General features: G+C 40.4%; 1 protein-coding gene across 2 annotated transcripts in view; it reads left to right on the top strand.

The window, feature by feature from the left end:
* Window positions 1–13,871, top strand: part of csmd3b (CUB and Sushi multiple domains 3b) — a 1,698,079-nt gene that overhangs the window by 1,030,466 nt on the left and 653,742 nt on the right. For both annotated transcript variants that reach the window (XM_078397138.1, XM_078397139.1), the window contains exon 8: window positions 13,277–13,364. In XM_078397138.1, coding sequence (XP_078253264.1) covers window positions 13,277–13,364 — 88 coding nt within the window. The remainder of the gene's footprint in view (window positions 1–13,276; window positions 13,365–13,871) is intronic.

Raw genomic sequence — 13,871 nt, forward strand, 5'->3', positions numbered from 1 at the left:
CTCTGTGTGAAAAAAATTGAGTGGTGGCCTGATAGAAGTATACAAATAATCTAAAGAAAGTCACCTATTCAACAATAGTTTTGGTTACATGGTCTGACCTGAATTTAATATATGCGATTTGACTGCTAATATCGTTTTCGATTACAGTTAACTTTATTGATCAAATTGTTTACGACAGTAAAAATTGCATTAGGCAAGCTTTTATACTGCATGGTTTTAATGGCTTGTTTGTGTGTTACCATCCTAATATTTAATGAATGCTCAGCACATTTCTGTAGCTGTGTCTCAGTCTTTGGATATTAACTGCTTCCCTCTTCTCTGTCTTTAACTGACTGTATTTATATTATTTTAGGGTGAGTGACCCTTATATTGGTCACTTATTTAATTAAGCCTCTCATGTGTGTCATTCAACAACAGGGGAGAAGGCAGGAACGGGGTACTGATTGAGAATGATCAGCCATGATCACATTGAATGGTGGTGCTAGCTTGAAGGGCCGAATGGCCTACTCCTGCACCTATTGTCTATTGTCTATAATACGTAGATAAAAGATGGAGTGACTCAGTGGGTCAGGCAGCACAGCATCTCTAGAGAAAAGGAATAGGTGACGTTTTGGATCGAGACCCTTCTTGTCTGAAGAAGAGTCTCAACCCAAAAAGTCTCCTATTCCTTGTCTCCAAAGATGCTGTCTGATCCGCTGAGTTACTCCAGCATTTTGTGTCTATCTTTAGTTTAAACCAACATCTGCAGTTCCTTCCTACACAGAGGTAAAAGATAATCAGAGAGTCTTGTCTTCCCTTATCCCCTACTTGTACATTTGGTAGTTTTCAAGACAGTTGGCATAACAGCGTGAATCCCTCTTCCCAAAGCCCACCAGTTTGAGCAACTGTCACACGAGGCTTGCTTGGTTAAGTGTATTCTTGACAATTAATAACCCATGTAAAAACTTTTCATTCTGAAGACTATTTGTTTTCAAAGTCTTAAGAATTGAACTGACTTTGTTCTGCATAATGTGCTGGTGAACAATCTATGGGAGGATGTGTGTGTGTGTGTGTGTATGTGCATACATTTTAATTAAATATGTCAATTAGCATAATCATTTATATGTGGAATAGAAGATTATATATGATTTGGTTAATTTAGACTGCTACTTCAGACACTTTCCAAATGTTGCCTTTAGCCTGACAGCCAGTTCTGATTAATTAAGCCTTTGGAATATGCTTTACATTGGAACTAAAATGTAAATAGGATTTATTGCTATAAAATTTCCAATAGAATGTCAGTGTTCCAATAGAATGTATGTCCAACCCTCTACTCTTGTTTGACTGGACGCTTTGAACAGTAGAAATCAGTAGAAATTTTCTGTATACAAAATAACGAGAGGAATAGATTGGGTAGATGCACAGACTCTTTTACCCAGAGTTGGGGAATCGATAGGTTCAAGGTGACGGGGAAAAGATTTAATAGGAATCCAAGGGGTAACTTTTTCACAAAGAGGTTGGTGAGTGTATGGAACAAGCTGACAGAGGAGGTAGTTGAGGCTGGGACTATCCCATCGTTTAAGAAACAGTTGGACAGGTACATGGATAGGACAGGTTTGGTGGGTTATGGACCAAGCACAGGCAAGTGGGACGTGTAGCTGGGACATTTTTGACTGGTGTGAGCGAGTTGGGCTGTAGGGCCTGTTTCCACACTGTATCACTCTATGACTCTAAATGAATATGATTGTGTTAGGCTTTTAGAAATCTGCAATGTACAACATTCAACTCAACAAAATGAATAAAAAAGAACAGCATAGGTTGTGGATTTTGTTTCTGCCTTGGGCACAATTAGCAATGTAGACACAAATGTAGAGTTGGAGTAGAGCAGTTAGCCTCAAGAAGATCATGGCTGAAGACTTATAACCTCAACTCTGCATTCCTGCGGATCTGACTATCTATCACCCCATTGCTTATTAAGAACCTTTCCACCTCTACTTTATAAACATGCATAGACCCTGCTTCCATTCTTCTTTGATTTTGAGAGTTCCAAATACTCTCAATTATCTCGGAGGGGATAAAACAAGCCTCAACTCTGTCTTAAATGGGTGACCCCTTATTTTTAAACAGTGACTCCCTAGCTCCAGATTACCCTGCAAGAGGAAATATTTTCCTCGATTTCTCTTTGTCAAGACCTCTTAGGTTATTTTCCGTTCACAATTCGCTCAGAAGAGCACTAGTCTTCCAAAATCAACTCATGGTTCAAGTTCCATGAATGCACAAATGTTAAAAATGCTTTGAAAAAATATATTTATTTTCTCATAGAGTCATAGAGTCATCGAGTGATACAGTGTGGAAACAGATCCTTCAGCCCAACTTCCCCACACTGGCCAACAATGTCCCAGCTACACTAGTCCTACTTGTCTGTGCTTGGTCCCTATCCCTCCAAACCTGCCCTATCCATGTACCTGTACCCGTTTTCTCTTGGCATGAGCAATATTCTTCATAACTTGCTGAATACTGCTGTACGTAGGCTAATTATTAAAATAGGCAGTTTTTATGAAAGTGTTAAAGGCATGTCCCACTGAGGCGATTTTTTAGGCGAGTGCCGGCGACTGTCAAAGTCGTAGCAGATCGGCAAACTTTTCTTTTACCCGATGACAATGACTATGATAATGCCGAGTCAGGTCGAGATTACACCGTCTTCGGAAACATCGCAAAATTCCCACGCTGTCAATGCTTCTCCGGCGTCCTAATTTTCGCTGAAATCACTGACAAGTCGGTAATTACTTGAGAGTTTTGAAATATAACATCTTGCCCGGGTTACTTGAAAACCAAGCTTCACGGTAACAAGGCATAAACTGGATTGACTTCCAGTTTACTAATAGCAGTATTAAGAAATTTAATTTTAAACGTGGTTAAATGGATTTTTGTGCAGAGTGTGGGCATTCTTTGGAAATGTACGGGAGATGCATATCTGGTTTCTGGGTTGCATATCTGGGTTGGGAGCCTAGTTTAAATGTAATCGCTGATGGCCATAAACATCGCGAAAATTCCCACGCTTACCTGACCGTCAAACTGCCGCCTCCAATCTATCTGTAAAATGTCCTGACGGTAAATAAATTGGTTAAACACAAGTATTTTATGGTATCTTCAAATGACTTTACTTAATTTAATATTACGTGCTTCTAAATGCACCTAAGACAACCTAGCAAACCTGGGGACAGCATGCGACAGCGCCCGCAATAAGCAACGATACCTGGCGACAAGCCAGCTGTCGCCAAGAAATTTCAATCCGGTTGATTTCTCAGCGACGCGCTGAGATCCACTACGATTCTTGGAAGACTCCTCACGATCATGCCCGCAACACCCAGCGAACTGTCGGCAACAGCCTAGTCACAGCAGTCGCCTTAAAATCGCCTAATGTGGGACAGGCCCTTTAGCACCACCATTTTAAGTTAAATGTTTTTTAAATAGTTGAAAAAGTAACTATAGAAATTCAATTACTGTATTCATTACTGGACAGTATTCAATTTCTTATTAAAATTCTTTCTAATATTTAAATCTTTGTGAGACATGGCCAATTATCCCAGGAGAAATATTAATTAACATTGTACTGTTTACAACTGCAAGAACGAGTAGCACTCGATAAAAGGCTATAAATGTATTGTGTGAATATTTATATATATATATATATATATACAGGGGCATATCGACCCATGCATTGTATACTTGTTTTCATATTCATGCATTTTAAATATGTATGTTATTTTCTATACTTTGGCAATATAATGATGTATCTTATCATGACAAAGTATTTTAAAATTGAAAATTTGAAAAATATTAAAAAGTTGTGAGCACCTGCTTTTAGGTCTGCAAAGGACATAATTGAAGAAATGAATACTTGAACAAAACACTAAGTTCATGAGGCACTCAACGGGTCAGTCAGCGTCTTTGTAGGGAATGGATGGATCCTGTTTAAGGGGAGAGACCCTTCTTCATTCCCCCGAAAATGCTACCTGAGCTGCTGAGTTCCTCCAGCACTTTGTATTTTGCTCAAATTTCCAGCATACGATCGTACAGTGGATACCTGCAAAGTTGACTGAAACATATCAGAGTATTGGATCATAACAGTGTAAATATATGCTTGCATTGCCTAAACATTACAACACATTTTCATCCATCTTTGCAATATTTAGTTGACCAGAATTGGTATCATGTTTTTAATGTCACAGTTAATGACAAAATGTTCACTATTATGGTGATAATATACTTATTCATAGAGTCATCGAGTGATGCAGCGTGGAAACAGGTCATTCGGCCCAGCTTTCCCACACCGACCAACATTTCCCAGCTACACAAGACCCACCTGCCTGCGTTTGGTCCATATCCCTCCAAACTTGTCCTATCCATGTCCCTGTCTGACTGTTTCTTAAACGTTGGGATAGTCCGAGCCTCAACTACCTCCCCCGGCAGCTTGTTCCAGACACCCACCAGCACAATTTGTGTGAAAAAGATACCCCTCAGATTCCTATTAAATCTTTCCCCCTGCATCTTTCTTATTCACTATTAAAGTGTATTTAAGTATAGCAAAATATATTGATGAAATATAATAGTTCCTCGACTTTGATTTAGAAATACCTGGCATGAGGATAGTTCAAGATTTTGAATGCCAAATATTACAGGGATATGTTAGTATTTCTCTGTGGCTTCGTGAAAATTTGATTCTGACTGTTGATACTGTAGAATTTGATAAACAGACATTAAATCGCAGGGAAAATATTTAAATCCAATATTTGTTGTTTTGAACAATGCTCTTCGGGAAATTGAGTTCTCAACTAAAGCATTCCTTATAAAACTGAATCCATTAGCTTGAGAAATACAAAATGACCAATAACTTGAAATAATGTAAGAAAATAACTGCAGATGCTGGTACAAATCGAAGGTTTTTATTTCACAACATGCTGGAGTATCTAAGCAGGTCAGGCAGCATCTCAGGAGAGAAGGAATGGGTGACTTTTCGGGTCGAGACCCTTCTTCAGACAGAAGAAGGGTCTCGACCCGAAACGTCACCCATTCTTTCTCTCCTGAGAAGCTGCCTGACCTGCTGAGTTACTCCAGCATTTTGTGAAATAAATAACTTGAAATATGTCATCACATTTCCAGATTAATTTCAACCATGGAAACACTGCAACATTAGGCAGAAGACAGTTTATTTTTGAAGGAGTTAAGAGCTATAAAGATAAAGGGTACAATATGAAAGTGGCTGGAAAATAATGTTATGTTTTGGTGTTTTGCCAATGAAGCATGAGGTATGGTTCATGAACATGAACATGAAAACTAAACTGTGAACAAGGTAGCAAACATGAGGACAGCCCTGAAGACACTGGGTAAATAAGACTGTATGTTGGCCATAAAACACCTACTGATTAACTTAAGTGTTACCCAAGCTGCTGATTTGCATATACTTCGCAGTCTGCAAAAGGAATGCAAAATAGTGTCTACTCACTTGTGAAATTAATTCATTGACTTAAAAGGAAATCTGCTTTGAGTGTGGAGTTAAATATGTTGTTGTTATGTTTTATGTGTTTAGTGCAACTGGCTGTCTTGTCTCATATTTATTTCAATAAAATATAGAATTCTGTAGATTTTGTTGATGACAGACCATGAGTAATTATTGTACGACCAAGTATCTTACATAGAAACATAGAAACACAGAACATAAGTGCAGGAGGAGGCCATTTGGTCCTTCGAGCCAGCACCGCCATTCATTGTGATCATTGCTGATCATCCACAATGAGTAACCCATGCCTGCGTTCTCCCCGTATCCCTTGATTCCACTAGCCCCTAGAGCTCTATCTAACTCTCTTTTAAATTCCTCCAGTGAATTGGCCTCCACTGCCTTCGGTGGCAGAGAATTCCGCAAATTCACAACTCTCTGGGTGAAAAAGTTTTAAATGGCCTCCCCTTTATTCTTACACTGTGTCCCCTAGTTCTGGACTCCCCCAACATTGGGAACATTTTTCCTGCATCTAGCTTGTCCAGTCCTTTTATAATTTTATACATCACTATAAGATCCCCTCTCATCCTTCTAAACTCCAGTGAATACAAGCCCAGTCTTTCCAATCTTTCCTCATACGACAGTCCCTCCATCCCAGGGATTAACCACGTGAACCTACGCTGCACTGCCTCAATAGCAAGGACGTCCTTCCTCAAATTAGGAGACCAAAACTACACACAATACTCCAGATGTGGTAAATTGGATCTATTAACTAGAGTATTTCCATGCCATCAGGTTACACTTGAAAAATTAGCTTGAAGATATCGGGCATAAATTGGATTTTCAACATTTGCTAATTACAGACAGAGCTTGAATTGGTCATTGTTTATACTTTTGTGTGGGTGAAAAGTTGGCTCTGTCTTAAATAACTTTCTGTTGTCGAAGAATTCAATTGCAGAACTTAAAGCCGAAGCAGCTACCATATTAAAGACATTACTATTAGAATGCACAATACAATTAGAATGTGTGACAATACAGCACCTCATATTTTGTTTGGGCAACTTGCAGCCCAGTGGTATGAACATTGACTTCTCCAACTTTAGATAGTTCCTCTGTCCCTCTCTTACCCTGCCCCTTCCCAGATCTCCCTCTATTTTCCTGTCTCCACCTATATCCTTCCTTTGTCCCGCCCCCCTGACATCAATCTGAAGAAGGGTCTCGACCCGAAACGTCACCCATTCCTTCTCTCCTGAGATGCTGCCTGACCTGCTGAGTTACTCCAGCATTTTATGAATAAATACCTTCGATTTGTAGTTATTTTCTTACATTAGGAATACAATGATCAGTAGAAGCACTCCCAACGATGTAGGTTTGTAGATTAATTGGCTTCTGTTACTTGCTCCTCGTGTGTCGGGTACAAAACTAGGATCAAGTGGAATGAGTTATGGGTGATCGATGGTCAGTTTGGGCTCAGTGGGCCAAAGGGCCCAGTTTCATGTTGCATCTCAAATCTAAAGTAAACTAAATTAAACACTGTACAACAATTTAGATATAGATAACATTCGTCGGCAAATCATTGTGGTCCATGTGTGATGTTACGCTTATTTCAAATTTCCAGAGAAGATAAGTAAGAGTGTTTTCACCAGCAGCCTTGGCTGCTGCATGTAGGAGAGCCCCATTAACTTTCCTCATTGGAGACCCTTGAACTATCTTTAATCGGACTTTACTGCACTGAAAGTTGTACTCTTTGTCCTTTAGCAGTGGTGAGTCGATAGCTTGATTGTATTCATGTATAATCTTATCTTTGACTGGATAACACACAAACAAAAGCTCTTCACTGTACCTCATTACCGATGACAGTATTACACTAAACTGATTTTTATGGGACTGGCAACCAAGGAATGTGTAGGCAAATTGATTTGGATTTTCCCATTAAGCATATTTTTTTGAAATAAAATTTTAATTAATCTAAAACCAGATGTTTTTTCTGAAATCATTTTAATTTGAAACAAAAATATTTTAAATGATATAAATCCATTTTATTTTTATTTTTAGCTATGTCTGATTACCAGGGACATTATATGTTGATGTGGAGTGCCAGAGGAACTCAGCAGGTCAGGCAGGTCATGGCGACAACTTTGGGAGATTCAACTGTAGGGATAACATGGAGGCTACTGTGGGGAGCAGGCAGGGTTCAACACAATTCAAAGTGTTTACATCTGAAACATTCTCTTTTCTTGGAAATCTCTTTCGAATATTTTTCCTCGTGCTTGTTCGAGGAAAATTCCTGTCTGGATATCAAACCGTGAATTCAATTGTTGAGTCCTGTGGTTGCTGTTCAAAGCACTAATAACATTAGCATGAATGTATTTCTGGATGCTGGATAGGATTGCCTTATTTTGCTTTTAGACCATGATCATGACGTAAGATGAAAAATGTTAGGAGGTTTTAGTAACGAAACAAAGTAGTGTTCGAAGTATAAATTGTTCCAGAAATGAAAGTTTCTGGAAAAAAATGCAATAAGTCATGTACATCAAAGTAAAGAAGTGATGGGTTAATACTTTGGGTCAGTGTACTGTTCTGATTACATAGTTCCAGCATTGTTGCTGCATGACAGGACCATCACTGATGTCTTTAACTGCAGATGACAATTGGATAGTCAGAGTATGTTTTGGTGCTTTGACACCCGAGGTCCTGACTTTCAATTACATTGACCTGCTGCTCCAACAGAGCTCTCTGATGGAGCCTTTGTCTCCATCTGTTATCGACTTACTGGCAAACTGTAAGAATGCAACCTAATGACTGAAGAGGCCCCAAGTGGCGTTTCTGACCGTATGTTACCATCTTTTTAAGGTGTCAGTCAGAGAATAATAAGGCCATTGGCTCACATTCATAGTGGACTGCCACGGTGAAATTTGGCCGCAGTTAACTGGTATCAAAATTTGAGGAGCGCCTATGAATTTTCCTAACTAGCTATTTTAGTTGACTGTGATAAACTTGGAATTAATTAGTTTTTGTGAAAATAAAACTGATAAAAATAAATTGAGAAGATCCAGTGAAATCTAAATCCGAACAGCCAGCATAAATTGTGAATACATAGAAATGGAAATTAAATCATCCAAGCGTGCATTATGCATTGCCCACATGATATGAAAGTGATCTCTTTTTGCTCAGATGTGTTTGCATTTTGCTGATGGAAAATCTATCAGGTGTGTATAATTCAACAATTTTGCTGATTTAGGAGCCGATTTAAGGAAATATTCCCCAATATGTTATAAAATGTCAATGTGGTGATGTTTGATGGTGTTACCACACAAAATATTTAAAATATATGTCAACATCCATCCTGTTATTCCCTTCAAGGATCTTATATGTTTTAATAAGATCACCCCTCATTCTCCATCGAATACAGGCCCACCTGTGGTTAGCAGCATTTTAAATGACTTTTAAAGATACATGCATCGAGATTTGTTAAATAAAGTGGCACACAGCAGTCAGGTTCAAAATAAAGAAAAACATTTAACATTTTAAATAAAGTATCTGGTGTTGTCCCTCTGGTTAGAGAAAAAAATAATTTTTTTTAGAGCCCAGCAGAAATTTGGCATGGTGGGTGATTTGACTCAAGGGCATGGCTTTTGGCATCTGATGGAATACTTTTGAACTCTTATAAAGGGTTGCAGAAACTCAAATACCCCTAGATGCAACACATTGAAATTCTGCCATCCTTTGGAGAAGTTTCAGTTATTTTGTACAAAGTAAGTGAAATCTTGCAGAATCCTGGGACCAAAAAAGAGGAAAATGAAATTGAGTTGATATTTTGTGAGTTATCTCATTGATGCTTCTTTCATTCTCTGATAAATGAAATCAATCTAAAAAAACAGGCAAGTTAGAATTATCCTACACATTAGCTTTTCTTCAATTTACCTAACTTTTGAAGAGGGCCACATTCTACATTCTTCAATGCACTCAGGTTTAGGATTGTTATTATTGTCACGTGTCGAGGTACAGTTTTGCATGCTATCCAATCAAGTTGGATAACACTATTCATAAAGACAATCATGCCAAAATCAAGCACAATAGATGGGGCAAAGGTAAACATACAGGAGGCAGAATATACACCGATCAGCCAAAACATTATGACCACTGACAGGTGAAGTGAATAACATTGATTATCTTGTTACAATGTCACCTGTCAAGAGGTGGGATATATTAGGCAACGTGAACAGTCAGTTCTTGAAGGTAGACACAAAATGCTGGAGTAACTCAGCGGGTCAGGCAGCATCTCAGGAGAGAAGGAATGGGTGACGTTTTGGGTCGAGGCCCTTCTTCAGTCTGAAGAAGGGTCTTGACCCGAAACCTTCGATTTGAACCAGCATTCGCAGTTATTTTCCTACAGTCAGTTCTTGAAGTTGATGTGTTGGATGCAGGAGAAATGGGCAGGAGTAAAGACCTGAGCGACTGTGACAAGGGCCAAATTGTTATGGCTAGACGACTGGGTCAGAGCATCTCTGAAACGGCAAGGCTTGTGGGGTGCTCCCGGTCAGCAGTGGTGAGTACCTACCGACAGTGGTCCGAGGAGGGACAAACCGGAAACAGACAGGGTGTTGGGCGCCCAAGGCTCATCGATGCGCGAGGGCAACGAAGGCTATCCCGTCTGTTCTGAACCGACAGAAGGTCGACTGTGGCACAAGTCACAGAAAATGTCAATGGTGGTCACGGGAGGAATGTGTCACAATACACAGTGCATCGCACCCTGCTGCGTATGGGGCTGCACACGGAGGACCAACAGCATATTAGGCAGGTGGTCATAATGTTTTGGCTGATCGGTCTAGTTCTCTGCATTGCTGTGTTAAGGGCCTGTCCCACAAGTGATGTTAAGGCGACTGCCGGTGACTAGGCTGTCGCCGAACGTTTGCCGGGGTGTCGCGGGCATGATCGTGAGGAGTCTTCAATGAATCGTAGCGGATCTCGGCGCGTTGCGGAAAATTTTCCAGATCGGAATTTCTCGGCGACAGCTGGCTTGTCGCCAGGTATCGTAGCTTATTGCGGGCGCTGTCTGTGGCACGCTGTCCCCAGGTTTGCTAGGTTGTCGCAGATGCATTTAGAAGCACGTAATATTGAATTAAGAAAAGGCATTTGAAGATACCAGAAGATAGTTTTGTGTAACCAGTTTATTTACCGTCAGGACATTTGACAGGTAGATTGGAGGCGACAGTTTGACGGTCAGGTGAGCGTGGGAATTTTGCGATGTTTCCGAAGACGGCGTAATCTCTTAGCCAGGTGCTAGTTTCACAAAAAAAGTGTCTTGTATCGACCTGACTCGGCATTGTCGTGGTTATTGTCGTAGGGTAAAAGAAAATGTTGGCGATCTGCTACGACTTTGACAGTCGCCGGCAGTCGCCTTAAAAATGGCGTGGCCTGGACAGGGCCTTAACAGTTCCGAGGATAAAATCCAATCTACCTCGATACAGTACCCTAGGTTATGAAAGGATGGTTCAGAAACCTGCCAAGAGGGGAAGAAGTTGTTCCTGAGTCAGATGGTGCATGCTTTCAAGCTTCTGTACCTTCGTCAGGTGGTGCATGCTTTCAAGCTTCTGTTCCTTCTGCCCGATGGGAAAGGGGAGGAGAAAGAATGACCAAGGTGGGTAAGGCCTTGATTATGTTGGCTAGTTTTCTAAGGCATCATGAAGTGTTGATGGAGTTAATTGTGCGGAGTTTGGTCTGTGAAATGGACAGGATTACAGCCTTGAATCTCTGCAATTGTTCTGCAGATACTCCCTCTTCACATTGAGTTAAATTATGTTAGCTGTGATCTTTGCTATCAAACACCGTATCACATTTAAAACCTTGCACAACATTCTTGATGTGCATTATCAGCAAGTACAACATCCACTGGCACGTGACAACATTCCGCTTTACCTTTCATTCCCCATTGATTCCCAGAGTCGATCAGTATGGTTCATTTCTATCTCTCAATTAAAAACAAGCACCTCGGGCTGCACATCACTGGAATTATTAGTTGACCCATTGCACACAGCAGCCGCTGCTGTTTGGATAACACGCTGAAAATAATTTTCACTACTTGTGAAAGGTTGGGGATCACCATTTCAGGAAGGGTAGGGATGTTGTCAGTGGTGTGACAAACAATCTTCCACCATCAAAATAGGTTCGCTGCTTTATAGGGTCACTGTCTTATTGTAGGGTAAATTTCATGAATTGCAAGTTGACATCAATGTCACCCCAGATACAAGTTAGCAACAACATAGCACAGCTCTCTCACAGTTCTGGCAATTTGGATCTTGATCTTCAGCCATCGTAGCCAACGGACTCTCTGACCTCTCTCGTGAAGAAAAGAGAGAGAAAAAAACTCACTAATTTCCAGCTGATGTTGTTCCGGAAGACTACTTCTGACACTATGTAATGAGTTGCAATGACGACAAGTCGTTTAACTTCGTATCAAGTTCTTTATTAGCCGTAAGCATTGGAGACTGCAGAGAAAGAGTCCCACGCTCTTAAGCATCTCGATTGTTCTCATATCTTATCAATAGAGCTTCGTCCACGCATGTGCAAGACACACTCCACAGGATGTCAGTCTGAAGACCCGGCCTGGATCAGGCATATAGTGACTGATCTACACTGCATAGACTTTGCATGTTCTTCCTGTGATCACATGGTTTCCTCCTCATGCTCTGTGGTTTTCACCCACATCCCTAAAATATGTGGGTTGTTCGGTTAATTGCCCACTGTAAATTATTCCATGTGCGTAGAAGAGTGGGACAATCTTGGGAGAGTTGATTTGAATGTGGGGAGCATAAAATGGGTGTCATTGGATGAGGGTGCAAATGGGTGCTTGCTGGCAAGTGTAGGAGCCATTTATGCTTAATTCAGTTATTGTTATTGTGTTATGGCTATGTTTTAATATTTCTAGTTTATGTCTTTTTTGCCTGCTTGTGGGTGTGACATAATGCGTAATGGGGAGTGTCTAGATGGGAGGAGGCTAGCGTGGCGACAGAGGTTGTGGGTCAGTTTAGACTCGGAGGATGGTGAGCACACAGTTCTTTATCACACGCGCTCGTACCATACGCTCGCACCAGCTATATTTGCAAGAACCATACGGTAATAACTGCAAGAATTCTGAGATATTGTTAGAAGAAAAGTGATGAATTACTCTTTGATTTGTGCTATTTTAATAAAACCTAATCAATGAAGAAAAGAAGTTTGGAAGATTTGTTTTTGTCATATCAGGGTGCGAAGTGTGCGTAAGCTAGAACTACATTTCATCCCCGAGAAGTAATGGCTATCGAAGTGGGATTTGGATCAGTCAGCTTGGACTTGGGTGGGCCAAAGGGCTCCAATTGTGGCTAGAGTTGGGGAAAAATATAATATATTTAATGCCTCGCACAAAAGTAATGTTTGGATGGTTCAATGAAGTGCAAAATGAAAACATATACTTTCTTTAGTTAGCAACTTCAGATCTGTGACTGTTTTTTGTGAAGAGATCAGTCACTTGGAAGGTTTTGTGTTGCTGCCATTGCAAATTACCCATGTGTTTTCAATGACTAATTATATGAAATGAAGACTGTTTGTTTGCTTTGTGCATTTATAATAATTTATTTTGATGCTTCAGTTTACACAGTACAAAATATCTCACTGAGACGATCTCTATTTGTTTCGCAAACTGTGCAATCATTTTATGATCTAAGTACAATGCAAGAGGGATGACTAAAAAGGAGTGTTAATGGGGAACAAAAATCTGTTGATGTTTTTAGTTCATGGTCCTTTGTTTATAATGTTTTGCAGTGAATGAGGGAGGAATAAAGCAAGGATCCAACTCTTGCCCAGATCCCGGAGAGCCCGAACATGGAATAAGAACTGGTTCTGATTTCAGGTAACTAATTATTTTATGTGTTTCTGTGAACTGTAATAATATGGCAGGAATGCAAATGATTCCAAAACTTGGGGGGGGAGGGGGGGAAGGAAAAATTGTCATCAATCGTCTCCATCCATTCATTCGAACTCGTGTAAGTACTGTGGCCTACCCCTTATTCAGAAAACCAACAAACACTACTTGAAGTAGTATAAGAAAATAACTGCAGATGCTGGTACAAATCGAAGATATTTTTTCACAAAATGCTGGAGTAACTCAGCAGGTCAGGCAGCATCTCGGGAGAGAAGGAATGGGTGACGTTTCGGGTCGAGACCCTTCTTCAGACTGAAGAAGGGTCTCGACCCGAAACGTCACCCATTCCTTCTCTCCCGAGATGCTGCCTGACCTTCTGAGTTACTCCAGCATTTTGTGAATAAACACTACTTGACAATGCCCGTAATCTTGCTCAAGAGATCTCATGGACGACACGTCTGCTATTACTCGCATTTGGAAGAAGTGGCAAAAAGT

Source organism: Rhinoraja longicauda, chromosome 4 (assembly GCF_053455715.1).
Source record: "Rhinoraja longicauda isolate Sanriku21f chromosome 4, sRhiLon1.1, whole genome shotgun sequence".
NCBI lineage: Eukaryota > Metazoa > Chordata > Chondrichthyes > Rajiformes > Arhynchobatidae > Rhinoraja > Rhinoraja longicauda.